Source organism: Trifolium pratense, linkage group LG4 (genome assembly GCF_020283565.1).
Source record: "Trifolium pratense cultivar HEN17-A07 linkage group LG4, ARS_RC_1.1, whole genome shotgun sequence".
NCBI classification, from domain to species: Eukaryota; Viridiplantae; Streptophyta; class Magnoliopsida; order Fabales; family Fabaceae; genus Trifolium; species Trifolium pratense.
In genome coordinates, this window is record NC_060062.1 from 50,735,921 (window position 1) to 50,750,162 (window position 14,242).

General features: G+C 34.2%; 1 protein-coding gene and 2 long non-coding RNA genes across 4 annotated transcripts; 1 reads left to right on the forward strand and 2 right to left on the reverse strand.

The window, feature by feature from the left end:
* Positions 1-9,458, forward strand: LOC123922849 (protein STRICTOSIDINE SYNTHASE-LIKE 6-like). The gene is made up of 5 exons (XM_045975524.1): positions 1-521; positions 1,232-1,539; positions 3,314-3,446; positions 4,981-4,997; positions 9,221-9,458. Exons 1-5 carry the CDS (start codon positions 78-80, stop codon positions 9,456-9,458), a joined length of 1,140 nt encoding a protein of 379 aa, XP_045831480.1. The 5' UTR covers positions 1-77.
* LOC123882429 lies at positions 5,487-6,483 on the reverse strand. The gene is made up of 2 exons (XR_006799808.1): positions 6,351-6,483; positions 5,487-5,982 (listed from the first exon to the last, which is right to left on the reverse strand). It is a non-coding gene; the product is annotated as an uncharacterized LOC123882429 (long non-coding RNA).
* On the reverse strand, positions 6,478-8,883 carry LOC123882428. Of its 2 annotated transcripts, none has more exons than XR_006799806.1 (5): positions 8,538-8,883; positions 8,291-8,321; positions 6,999-8,182; positions 6,707-6,746; positions 6,478-6,614 (listed from the first exon to the last, which is right to left on the reverse strand). It is a non-coding gene; the product is annotated as an uncharacterized LOC123882428 (long non-coding RNA). The 2 variants fall into 2 exon arrangements; XR_006799807.1 differs by having other exon boundaries at positions 6,999-8,196.
* Positions 9,459-14,242: the final 4,784 nt, after the last annotated feature.

The following is a 14,242-nucleotide window of genomic DNA, read 5'->3' on the forward strand; positions in this document are numbered from 1 at the left end:
TGGACTTAAATTTAAATCATTGCTGATGATATATTAATTCTTTCATCTTATTCCAATTAGTGTCCCTCAAAACCACAATGTCAGAATCAAGCGCTACTTTTTCTTCTCCACCACTTCAGAAAAAACAAACAATATCATGTCTTTCAACAACCTTATTAATAATCATAGCTTTCCCAGTAGCCTTAGCTGCGGTTCTCTACCGACTCGAACTGTTTGAAACATTTCACTTTCCATCTGGGGAGTTACCCCAACGAACTGCTACGGCTCCAGCTGTCAACCCGCGCATGCAGGTTGGATCTGAAGTCGTGGCAGAGGGGAAGGTGCATGGACCTGAAGACTTGGCTTATGATAAGAGAAGGCGTCTTATCTATACAGGTTGTGAAGATGGGTGGATCAAGCGAGTTACCGTGAATGAATCGGTGCATGACTCGGTGGTTGAAAATTGGGTTAATACTGGTGGAAGACCGCTTGGACTCGCTTTGGAGAAAAGTGGTGAACTCATAGTTGCGGATGGTGATTTGGTAGGTTCCCACAAAGACTTTAGATAAAGAAATAGAATTGCTTAAAAAAAAAAATAAAGAAATAGAAAATGTCTTATTTTAGATTAAATGTTTAAATTTTTTATTTTAGTTATTGGACCAATTTTTAGTTCATCCAAATTTTAAAAGTGTACATTACAATAATTTTATTAACTGAAAAATAGGTATATAGACTAAATATAATTTTAATTTTTTTTTTGTATTTTTAGGGGTTTACTTTAAACAAATCTGATATATATTTTCAATGATTAGTTTAGGGTAAAACGAAGACCTTTTGTTCAAAATTGAAATTTTTCAGTAAAATATTGAGATTTTTTTGTTAAGAACTAAGATTTTATCCCAACTTTTTAAATTTTCTAGCTCCGTCATTATTAAAAAGATATTGTGAGTTAACTATCTAGCCGTTACTTAGTTTGTAATTATTATTTTTTTAGACATATATAGGTCCAGTTGAATTTTTTAAAAAAAATGTATATATTTTTCCACACTAACTAAAATTAAACTTGTCCAATGAGTTTCCCTCAGTTGGTAGGAATATTGCGCTATATGTATAGGAGTCGGGATTTGAATCTTAAACACTCCATTTATTCATTTTAAGGTAGAATTTTTAGTTACTAGATTACTTGACAAACAAAATTAAACTCACAAAATTTTATTTTGACATTTGATAATTGTGCACAATAATAATACAGGGACTATTGAGAGTGACACAAGAAAGGAAGGTTGAAATTCTGGCTCAAGAACATGATGGATTGAAATTCAATTTAACTGATGGAGTTGACGTAGGTGAAGATGGTACAATTTATTTCACAGACGCTTCATACAAATACAATTTGAAGGATTTCTATTTTGACATTATGGAAGGTGAGCCTCATGGTAGATTCATGAGCTATAATCCAGCAACAAAGAAGGTAACATTGCTTGCACGTAATCTCTACTTTGCTAATGGAGTTGCAGTTGCACCAGATCAAAAATTTGTGGTCTACTGTGAGACTGTTATGTAAGTTAATTATTTTATTTTATTTAGAAATAATAAATATATCTAATAATTTGGAAGGAGATTATATTTAGAGATTAATTTTTTGTCAAATGGATATTTACAAAACGTAGACGTGCCATTGTTGTTTCTAACTTTTTTTTTTTTTGACACAATTGTTGTTTCTAACTTTTTAATAAACCAATGTTGTTAGAGTTTTTCTGCTGTTCACAAACAAAATTGTCTTGCATTATACATAAGTGTGTTTTTCATTTTTAGATCAATAAATCACATCATATTTTATTGACAAATGATGTAATTTTTTTAGATCAATAAATCGCATCATTTTTAAAATTGAGTTGCATATATAATTGAAGTTTGATGGAAACCAAAAAAATGAATAGGGAGTGCTACCTACACCTTTTTTCTTCTACTTGCACCGATCATTTTTTATATTTTCTAAAATACCCTACTTCTACCCGGACTTGGATTTACTGCTGTCCATATATCACAATATAACGTACTTAGAATGCTACTCCACCAAAAAGCAACAATTTCACAGTTGAGGAAAAACGATGTTCACACAATTGACACTAAGAACTTTTTACAAATTTCTGCACAATTTCATCAACAGGTTTTGACCAATTTCAATTCCATAACTCAATATAGGGGTTGGAAGCATTACTCCATAACTCAAATTCCAGAATCTGTGCCAATTTGTGAAAGAGAACAATTGTATTATGCATATGGTAGGTGTTTCAATTTGTGAAATAAATTGGTGGATGGAGGAAGAGGGTGGTAGGTATTGTCGCTCCTTGTGACGTCGTTCTGTTTTGTTGTCGCTCCGTTGTAAGGCTGGTCGGCCGCGTTGTTGCCGCTTCGTCCGTCGTAAGGTTGAATCTGGTTTGGAGGGACGTCATTTAGGCATTAAAAACTATAAAATGTAGGAGAGAAGCAATCTGGTATGTTGGATGATTTTAATGGTTCAGATTTCTTCAACTGTGTGTAACTGTGTGATATATTACAGCAGTAAATCCAAATCCCTTCTACCCAGCTTTCATTCTCCATTTACTCTCTTACCCCACCCCTTTTAGTGTGAGACATGGTTGGGTATTGGAAAAGGGAAGGAAGAAGGAGGGTATATTATATATAGGTAAAATATAAAACTTTGAGGGTGTAAATAGGAAAAAGGCAAAACGGAGTTTCTTACTTATTGTGTTTTTCTGAACGGTGTGGGCCGGGCTAAAGATGTAGAGGTAGAAAACCAAATTTTCCCATTTCACTCGCTCATTTTCTCGCATACTCCTCTAGCGCACAAAATATTCGGAAAATACGTTTCGAACTGTTTTTCTAGTATAAAATTTACACTATAAAAAATTAGGAAAATATTTTCCGAATTGCTGGGGGGTAGGGGAGAAAGTGGGTGTGTGGGATGAGAAAATTTCGTAGAAAACCTGGTTTCTTATTATGTTTTTTCTGAAAATTGTCATTTTTCTTGTAATGTCAAAAGGACATTGACTTGATCAACGTCAAATTAGAACAGTAGATTTCTATTTTTAGAATATGACGTCGCTTGTTGCTATAGTAGATTATATTGATCGATTGGCCTCTTTCACTATAGCTTTCCGTGATTTTCATAAACAACATGTTGAAAGTTTGACTACACTATAAGAGAATAACACGTATTAGTTCATCAACTTCGTGATACAAATAATTCTTGAAATATTGAAGTATCTTTTTTTTGAATAATTTTTGTCTATGACCATATAATTTATTTTTCAAAGGTTTGATTCTACAGGAGTAGGTGCAGAAAATATTACCTACAAGGTCCAAAAAAAGGAAGAATAGGCGAATTTAGTCCTAACCTACCCGGAATGCCAGATAATGTTCATTATGTTGGGCAAGGGAAGTATTATATTGGAATGGCCACGGTAACATAATTCTTACTTTTTTAGAAAAAGACCTAATTTTTTTTCTTTTTTTTTTACGAAAAATATAAACATAATTTTTATTAAAACTTCACTGTTTCACTTTATATCTACATATTTGATATCACGGTGAATTTGTAAGAATTAGAGCGGTGAGTAGCCATGATTTTGTTAAATCTACACTTTGTAGTTTCAATAGATATCTACATCAATAAAACTAAGGGCAGACAATGTGCAAGAGCAATCCATATTTTGTATTTGAACTCAATCTTTAGTTGGTGAAATAGGCATGTCTGTATAGATGCGGACTATTTTTAGAAGTTTTCTCTCCCGACCCTTCGCATTTATTTTCCACCTCATGAATTTCCATTTTTGCCCTTGGGGATACTGTGGTTTATACGAACCGAATTTTTTTGTCATGCTAAAAAATTTCGGTTAATATAAACCGAAATATTGTGTTCCATATTTTTTTTCCAGATTTTCTGCATAAATTCTGCATGAAACCCTCAACTTCCACAATTTATTTGAAATACTAAACGATGTCCGATTTGAGTAAACGACCACTAGTTGGAAAGCTTAGGGTGTCAAGAATACAAATATATTTTTTGTTTTGAGGGTTAGCTATCCGATTTGTTCAGTTTGACCAAATAATGGGTACTGGTACAGAAATAGAGCAGAAACTTTTCTCAAACTTGTAGGTAGATTTTCGCATACTATACTTAATGAAATTTAACAATTCCGTTGTCAATCCTGTAGTAAATTTTGTCTTCTTTACATTAGATTAAAAATCATTATCATACGACTTATATTCAGAGAGCTATGATAAATTTACCGCAGGTATCTCTACAACATTTTACAGAAACTTTTCTCAATCTTGTAAGTAGATTTTATCATACTATACTAAATGAAATTTAACAATTCCGGTGTCAATCGTGTAGTAAATTTGGTCTTCTTTATACTAGATTAAAAATCATTAGCATACGACTTATATTCAGAGAGATATGCTAAATTTATCACAAGTAGCTCTACACGAATTTTCACATAAATCTTTCTTCTTTTTGGGGGATAAGTTTATGTTATTTCGGTTTATATAAACCGAATTTTTTTTCCATGTTTAAAAATTTCGGTTCGTAGAAACTGAAATAAGTTGGCCAAATTTTTTCAAACCGCAACGGGCAAAATGAGATTTTTGAAGGTATAAAAGAAAAGGCGGGGTCGGAGAGAACACTTCCTACTTTTAATGCTCCATCTATTCACAGTAATTTTAAGGCCCAATCCACATCCCCTGCCCCCTCTCCCTCTCTCAACTTTTTTTTTTTTCCTTTTACTAGAGACCAATTTTTAAAATTAGAACAAGACTCCAAATTATTTGAGACGTCCTAATAAAATGCGCTGCACAACGGTGGAAATTTAAATGTCTGATAATTTGTTGATACTATCGACAAAACATCAATTCTTCAAAGTAAATTAGCAAAACACAATGTCAAGGTTGTTAGTCTTGTATTCTGATATATGTTTTTTTGTGGTTTAATTGCAGCATGTAACTCCTCAATGGTGTCTATTACTCACTACAACAAAAAGGGGCCTTTAATAGCACTTGTTTTAACTTTTAATAGCGCTTTAAAACGCTATTACTGATACCGCTATTATAGGTCTGGTACCTATAATAGCGCTTTAAAATGCTATCATTTGTCCATATTTAACAGCGCTTATTAAGAAAACCGCTGTCGTATGTTGTTTTCGACTTACAAGGAAACAGATTTAATAGCGCTTTATATTAAAAATGCTATTATAGGTCATATATTTAATAGCGCCCGTGCATAAAGCGCTATTATAGGCTTCAAATATACTTGCTTTAATAGCGCCCGCAGCTACCTATAATAACGCTTTCTTGAATAATCGCTATTAAAGGTCTTTTTTTTTAGAAAAAAAAATCCATTTTTTTATTAGGCTATACTTGAATAAAAAAAAAGAGCCAACAATTTTCATTGATTAGAATCAAACACCACATAAGACATTCAAATTGTGTACCATACAAAAGTATTGGCTACAAAATATGCTACTCAAATCTAATTACAAGTTACTACTGTATAATACAATGGATATCTTCAAATCCAAATACAATTTGCATTTAAACTAATCAATATATGAATTACAGAGCATTAAATACATTGCTAAGCATTGATAAGCAATGAGATGCAAAAATCATAAAACTAGCTAAATATAAAAGACACCATTGATACGCCAAAATTCACATCCTTGATCTTTCAAATGAAGAGTAGAAGTAAAAGCACCATTGATCCCTCTCTGCATACAATAATGTTTGCAACTGTTGTCTTGTCAACACCACCATTGTTGGCATATACCCATTTGTTTTCATGTCTGCATATAGTTATAATCAAAGGTTCATACTCACTTTATTGTTTGAAGCACTCCAAAGATAAACACAAGTGCCCATTCCCACTGCTAGAATATTTTGTGAAGACCAGTCCACAAGATTCAAGTAAAAGTCATCTTGAAGTGAAGGGGTATCCAGAACCTGCAAAAAACACTTGTTCAATTTTAGCAATCAATATTCATAAATCACTATTAGTTCTCTAAGTACTTTTTTCATTGTATCAAAGACAAACACCGTTAAATACTTAAACTTGCAAAGGTTTTAGAGCTTGAAAGGTGAACAATGCACAAACAATTTTAATTCTAGAGTTCAAAAAATCAACTTTATTTAAAAAGAACAAAGGACTCAAACTGGTCAACTTTATTTATTTGAAAACTCTATTCGAAGTTGCTCATAAGGCTTGCATTGTACTAGCACGACTCGGGTCTAAATCAAAATCACAAAACTAATTTGTAAAATATGATTGTCATGAATGGAAATTGAGGGCATACAATGGTCATCGAACTAACCTTTGTGTTGGTGAAGTGATCGTGCGGTGGGGATGAGGTGATGCAATGGTGATGGTGAAGAGAGCTTATGCGTTCGGTGACAGAGAATAAGAGAGAACTTCAATTAAATACCTTCAAATCAGGTAATATCAGAACCATCAAACAAAGTCAAACATGGCCAAAGTCCAATTTCTATCCTCTTTTATCTAAACCCAAGCATAACAGTGGACTCCATCAAATATGTATGTTATAGTTAGAGACCAAAGCCATAAATGAACTCCATTGCTGAACACACATACACAAAAACAATCATATAGAAATTCCATTATTGAATATGTATATCCAATTACATCATGCAAAATGTGAGTTAAGCATACCTGCAATGACAAATAGAACTTCCACAAGTAATATGTTGACCTACCAAACAAAGAAATAACATTTTTTCAATCTTCAGAATATGGTTGAACAATATTTTCAATCTGAGAATTAAACTCAAAGCTACAAACAGATCAAAATAGGAAAGTATATAACCAAATTGGTACATCTAATGAAGTAAAGGTTCATATATCAGTTATCTTGAAAATTAAATAAATATTCACAAGTCATGAAAGCTTTCTTATTATACCCGTCAATGCAGGTAAGATTACAAAAAAGATCTATTTAACTTACATATTAATTGCTTTAGTACCATCCAAATATGTATTGTTGTAATAATGTTGTATGGTTTGAATAAGTTCTTGGGACTGTGCTGCTACCTTCCATTGGCCTCTTCTTTCACAAGATTCAAGGCACTCAAAATTTCAAATGATGCCGCAACATACCCTCACTACAAGAAATTTGAGCTATATCACTACCACTGAAAACCTCCATCCTTTGTTGTGACCTATATTATGCAATACAAGACCTCTTTTAGAAAACTATGGCTATAATATTTTATAAACATTCTTTATATATACAATAATAAAGTAGAAAAAGGTTAGACAATTTTCATAGCTATTCTTATACTAAATTGAGGTTTTGTATCTGTGTTTGTGATAGATACAAAGTATACAAATGAGACATCGCATTTTAAAGCTGAATTATCCAACACGAGAGATCCACACGCACCCTGTAACTCAAAATCCAACACACACCCATGTTAATTCATCCAAAAGGGTACATGACTAAACCAGAAAAGAACAAAAAAAATCATTTTGAAAGTAAAAACCGGAAGAAAAAAAAAACCATATAGGATAGAATTTTGATCTTTAATCAGCAGAGTTCGAAAGAGCTTCAGATTATGAACAGAGAATCTGAGTTAGAAAGACTGAAATTGTGCAGAGTTAACACCACCAAACATTTATGTAGGAAAATACCACCAAACATACTATTTCAAATGAACCGATTCAAAGAATATTCTGATTCCATCTCAAAGAAACAATTCAATAAAACCAACTCAACAACACCACATCTAGAAACCACTCCTACAAAAAGCAAACACGCCACAGTCTGAAGCAGGGACAACCGCACCAGAAGCAGATTAACATAATGACCGCATCTATAAACATCTACTGTCACTTTCTTCACATCTTTGACTTGTATTAAGAAGATCATTCTTCCTTCTATTATATAGAAATTTGACTAATCCTATCAAAGTATCCTATAATATTTCAATTATCCAACATATATCAGCATAATCACAAAAACTTACCAAGGCCATTAATTTTCTATGTTTAAGAATGTTGAGATTTTAGAAATATAAGTAGTACATCATAAGAATTCTGTCACTCTTCATCACTAAATGCAACTTGCAGCTTCAAATGCAAGTATCCTCCCCCAAGTGAAAACATGTCTTCCCAACCTGATATGTGCTCCTGCCAGTTAATTACTGCATCATGTTAGAAACATTTAATCTTTGATCAACTTTAGAAAAAATACCTAAACCTTTATATCAAATGACATCTTATCAGTCAAAATATAACCTGGACGTGATATTTCATTTCCTTCAGCATCCTGAATTTGGAAAAAGGAAAAAAAACATAAATTACCATAAAACTTTAAGAACATGCGTATACTTTAATTTGTGCAACAAAAATTAGTAGAATTGAATTTGCGCATAACATGTGGAAAAAAAGAACAGCATAATTCCAAAATCAGACAATTTTAATCAATTTGATAGAAATAAAAATAACAGAAAAAAGTGTTGTTGATTGAGTAAGACCGACTAACCTAACCACTTATGACAAGATGGAGGTTCAACTGCGATGAACGATGGCGGAACCATGAATTTCTGGGTAAACGAGTTTGAAACGATGGACAATGATGAACGATGGGGAAAGATGGTTTTACGGTTTCAGCGAGTTCTCTAGGTTCGATTGATTTTTAATTTAGGGTTTAAATGGGATTCTGGGTTCAATCGATTGAGATTTAATGGGGTTTAGGGTTTTAATGAGTTTATGGGTGAGTGAGAACGAAGTGAAGAACGGTGAGTGAGAACAGTTTGAAGAAGGTCGTTGGGTTTGAGTGAGATTGAACTAAGGTACAAAGGAGAGAAGAGTAGAAATTGAACAAAGGAAACTGTAAGTTTATCTACGTTTTTTGTTTTTATTATTCAGCAACCAAAGGGTCAAAGGTTCGACACCCACCCCACTACAAATTTTAATTTATTTATTTTCCTTACTATAGCGCTCATGTAAAACGCGCTGTCATAGAGTTACGCATTTATAGATTTAATAGCGCTTTTCTGAAAAGCGCTATTGTAGCACTCCTGGGTTCAAGGTTTTAAAAGCGTTTATTCTAAAAAGCGATATTAAAAGGCTCCGTGTTTAATTTTTAATAGCGCTTTTCTAATAAGCGCTATTAAATAGGCGCTATTAAAGCTCATTTTTGTAGTAGTGACTTAAATATCCTTTCCTTCGGAAAATTGCAGCAATGGTTACAAAATATTATAGAAGACCAAATCTAGAAAAGAATGGAGGAGTTCTAGTTGTGGATTTGGCAGGAAAGCTGAGAGATCACTATTATGATCCTCAATTATCATTGATTTCAAGTGGGATCAAGGTTGATAATTATATATATTGTGGCTCCCTTTCTTATCCCTTTTTACTACGTCTAGATGTGAAACAATATCCCGCACTTCCCTCGTCATGAACAATGAATTTTGTCCTTGAATAAATATTTCGTAACGCGTTTCCTGAATTTTTATTGCTTTGAAAAAAACCTTAAGAATATGTTTTCCGAATCCTTCATATCTTTATGTTTCTCATTTGTGCTTTACTTTCAATAGACAATTGCACACTGAATTAACTATTTTTAGAAGATGAATGGTGTATAAAATCTACCATATGAGGTACATATATTGAGGTCAAAAATCTTAATTACCATTGATTAGAAAGAAGAAAAAAAAAAAAAGGTGTTACATGAATTAATATGTTAACCTATAAGTTTATCAATTTTGAATATGATAAGACCATCATATTAGTGGAAGTTCCTCAAAGGTTAGATTATAATTTCAAAAATATTTAATTTATATCCTAAAAATAAAGCATATAGTTATTATATACTCCTTCAGTCCTAATTATAAGAAAATGTTCACTTTTTAGTGCCTGTTTGACCCTCCTTTTTTTAGCCTTAAAAGTTACTTTAAGAATAAAGTTGAACATAAAGGCTCTGTTTGAATTTATGGAATATAATGGAATGGAGCGGAATCGAGTGAGTGGAATGGGATGGAGCGGAATGGAATAAAATTGAACATATTAATTGAAGGTATGTGGTGGTATTGAATGGAATTCATTCCATCCTATTCCATTCCATTCCATTATTATTTTACAAATCCAAACAATGGAATATTATTATACCCCATTCCATTCCATCGCATTCCATCAATCCAAACATAACCAAAATCTTTTAACTTAAAGTTAAAGTTGTTTGATATGGGTTCGTTTGGCCCGACTATTTTTTAACTTAAAAGTTGACTTAAAGCTAAAGTTAAAAATATTGACTTTTAATATAAAGTTGAAGTTGTTTGGTAATTATTTTAAAACCATAAAAACTTTTTTTGGTTATATTAAAACCATAAAAACTTAAAGCTGAAAACTAATTAGTATATATCATAAAAGACTAAAATATTTAAAAATAAAAGAAAAATTCTTTTAAAATTTATATTAATAAAATACAAAATATTTATAAAATGAATAAAAATGTATAAAAAAATACTACCATCCAAGATCGAAAATAATTTGCAAAAGAGAAATTATTTACAAAAGAGAAATTATTCAATGATGATACATATTATATTCTTATAAAGAAAATATAAATTATATTAAAAGGGTTGAATAATATTTCTTCGAAGAAATTTACACAAACAAGTAAATATTTGTAGCAATAAGCTAAACAAGTAAATTACTGCAAGAACATGCCAGTAAAATAAAAGAAACAATTCAATGTAGTGGTGGCACACCATAAATAAATGGCAAGAAATAGAGTCAGAAAAATAAATAAAATAAAGGAAAAACATACAATCAGTACTCAGTGGGAATCAAAGAGGGGAAAAGAAAAATAAGTTAGGCGTGATTCAAATTAAGTTTTTTTGGTAAGAAAGCTAAAGAGTACAAGGGAAAAGAAAAAAAAAAGAAAAAAAAAAAAAAAAGAAAAAAAAAAAAAAAAGACAAAAAAGAAAGACTAGTCTCTTTGGAATAAAATTCCTAAAGCATCGTTTTTGAGCAGATCTTGAACGCCTTCTGGAGGACAGTCATGGTTAGTGAAATCAGCATCCGAGGAGGCTCCTAATTTTGCGAAGAAGTCTGCGCATTGATTACCTTCTCTAAGAGTGTGACAGAGGGAAACATTACTTTGAGAAATCAAATCCTTTATGTCCTGGATTAAAACTGCATGCATATGAAACTTAACTTGGGGACCTTTTATGAGGTTAATACAGTGTAAAGAATCTGAATAGCAGACAAGTTCGTCAATGCCCATGTTTATGGCCAACAAGAGGCCCTTGTAGATAGCATAAAGTTCAGCATACAAGATATCAGAAGACCCTTGAATGTAACCAGAAAACCCAGCCAAATAATGACCAAAAGTGTTTCTAATGATTCCACCAAAACCTGATCGGGTTGGGGAACCGAGACAACTTCCGTCAACATTAAGAATGGTACAAGAAAAATTGTTGTTGTTCCACTTGATAAATCTATCAACTGAACCACCATTAGAAGTGATAGTGAAGCAATTCTTGAAAGTTTCAACCATAGACCTGATGTTAAAGGAGAGTCGGCTCAAGGACCAAGTTTCGTTATTGAGGCTCATCAAATTGCGGTGTCTCCAAGACCACCAGACACCTGCTGAGAAAATGAGAGAATGGGTCCCGACGGTGCCCATCTTGATCCAATCATAAACGTCCATGTTAGAGAAGAAATCTGGGTTGGTAAACCCAATATAGTGCCAAAGGCTACGAGAGAACTCACAGTCTCGGATGCAATGAAGGAAAGTTTCATCTTGGAGGCCACATCGAACACAAGAAGCAGAGGGGTTCATCTTGCGGTGGTTAAGCAAGGAGAGAGTGGGCACAGAGTTGTGGCAAGCTAACCAAAAGAAAAATTTGATCTATTCAGGAAGATGGAGCTTCCAGATCCAAGTCCAGGAATGCGAGGGGTTAGAGGTTATTCCTGGGTCTCGTAGTGAGAGAAGCCAGTCATAACCGCTTTTGGTAGTGTAAGAGCCATTTTTGTTGTTGGTCCAAATGAAGGTGTCTTCAATGGAAGCATTGAACTTCATGTGACTGTTATTGATGGTGTCAAAAATCATTGGGGGGAGTTGAGTATAGAGGATTTGGGTGTGGGGGTTGCCTGAGGAAAGCACGTCCCTAACCGAGAGTTGAAGGTCATGAATATCAATATAAGGAACAATAGTCCTAAGACGGCCGAATTTGGTGCAGTGGCTGAACCAAAAAGAGGAGGATCCAGAACCAGCACACCAGGTGTAACCATCTTTTAGGATGTTTTTAGCCTGAATTATAGAAGACCAAGTAGGAGAACCGCTAGAAGAGTTGCTGGCGAGAAAAATAGAAGGCCCATCAACATATTTACTGGAGAGAATATCAACCCAAAGCTTTTTTGAATGATGAACCATGTCCCACACCAATTTCCCCAAAAGAGAGATATTAGCTTCCCTTGCTGGTCGAATACCCAAACCACCATATTGCTTAGGACGAGCAACTTTATTCCACCCCACCAAGTGAATTCCTTTATTGTTGGAGTCTCTCCATATGAAAGTACGAGTAGTTTGGTCTATGCTATCACAAATGCTTTGAGGAAGCCAAGCAATTTGCATGTAGTAGGTGGGAATAGAGGTAAGGACAGAAGATCCTAGTGCCAAACGACCCGGTTTGTTAAGCAGTCTGTTCTTCCAAGAAGCAAGCCGAGATTGCATTTTATCAATAATAAAGTGAAAATCACTTCTCTTGGCTCTCCCTTTGAGAATAGGAAAGCCTAGGTATTTGTCAAGGGAACTAGTGCTCCTGATGCCAGATATGGAGGTAAGTTTGTTGATCTTGGCCTGAGGGATACCTCCAGAGTAAAAAGCTCGAGACTTCGACAGATTAATCTTAAGACCTGAAGCTTGGCTAAAGCGGGCAAAAAGGTCATTTATGAACCGAAGCTGAGAGTTTTTAGCCTTAGTGAAGAGGAGGACGTCATCCGCAAAAAAGAGGTGAGACAAACGAGGCCCGTTATCAGATATGTTGATAGGGGTCCAGGCACCATGTTGGACCGCATCATTGATGGCGATTGATAACTTCTCCATGCAAAGAATGAACAAATAGGGAGATAGAGGATCTCCTTGGCGGAGGCCATGCGAGGGCTTGAAAGAAGGCATTTTGTTCCCATTCCAAAGAAGAGAGAGATTAGAGGAGGTGACACAATGCAGTATAAGACGGATAATATCGTCGGGGAAGCCAAAATCGTGGAGGCAGGTTTTAAGAAAATCCCAGTTAACATTATCAAAAGCTTTCTCAAGATCGAGCTTAAAAGCAACAAAGCCTTTCTTCTTTTTTGACCTTCTCATAAAATGGATAATTTCCTGTAGGACGATGGCATTATCAAAAGTACCTCTACCTGGAAGGAAACTACTTTGACAGGGACCAATAATGGAGTCCAGGATTGGCCTTAGGCGAAGAACCAAGACTTTCGTGATGATTTTGTAGACAATGTTGCACAAGCTAATAGGTCTAAAGTCTTTGAAGGTTGTTGGCGGATCAACTTTGGGAATGAGAGTTATCAAGGTTTCAGAAATGGCAGGGTCGAAATAGCCTGTGTGGAAGGCTGTTTTGACCATGTTGAAAATATCATCCCCCACAATGTGCCAATATTGTTTGAAGAAGATACATTGAAAGCCATCTGGACCAGGGGCCTTGTAAGGCTTCATGGAGTTTAGAGCTGCATACACTTCCTCTTTAGTAACAGGTCTAAGAAGAGATTGTCTTCCTTCTTCATCAACAGTCGGGTGAAAGCCATTGAAGAAAGGAATGGCTTGGTTGAACTGATTGCTACTGAAGAAATTCTTGTAATAATGGTGTGCCTCGCTTTGAAGGACGAAACTATCAGTAGTCCACGTCCCATTTGGTAGTTGGAGTCTATGGACACGGTTACGCTTCCTTCTTATGATAGTTTGAGTGTGGAAAAAAGCGCTGTTTTTATCTCCAAATTTGACCCATTTTTCTCTAGACTTTTGGTACCAATGCATCTCCTCTTGGAAGAGGATGTGGTTGTACTCACGTTGAAGGTCACGCTCAAGAAGGACATGATGGAGGGAGTCAACTCTCTCTAGATAAAGTTGAACTCCTTTCAGTCTATTCTCAATGTGTTTTTTCCTCTTGAAGATATTTCCAAAGACCTCGTGGTTGAAAGTGATAGAGTCCTGACGGACATTATTAAGAG

Coding starts and splice junctions, on each gene's coding strand:
- LOC123922849 (XM_045975524.1), top strand. CDS start 78: ATGTCAGAATCAAGCGCTACTTTTTCTTCTCCACCACTTCAGAAAAAA. Junction 522..1,231: donor TAGTTGCGGATGGTGATTTG/GTAGGTTCCCAC, acceptor ATAATAATACAG/GGACTATTGAGAGTGACACA. Junction 1,540..3,313: donor GTCTACTGTGAGACTGTTAT/GTAAGTTAATTA, acceptor TTGATTCTACAG/GAGTAGGTGCAGAAAATATT.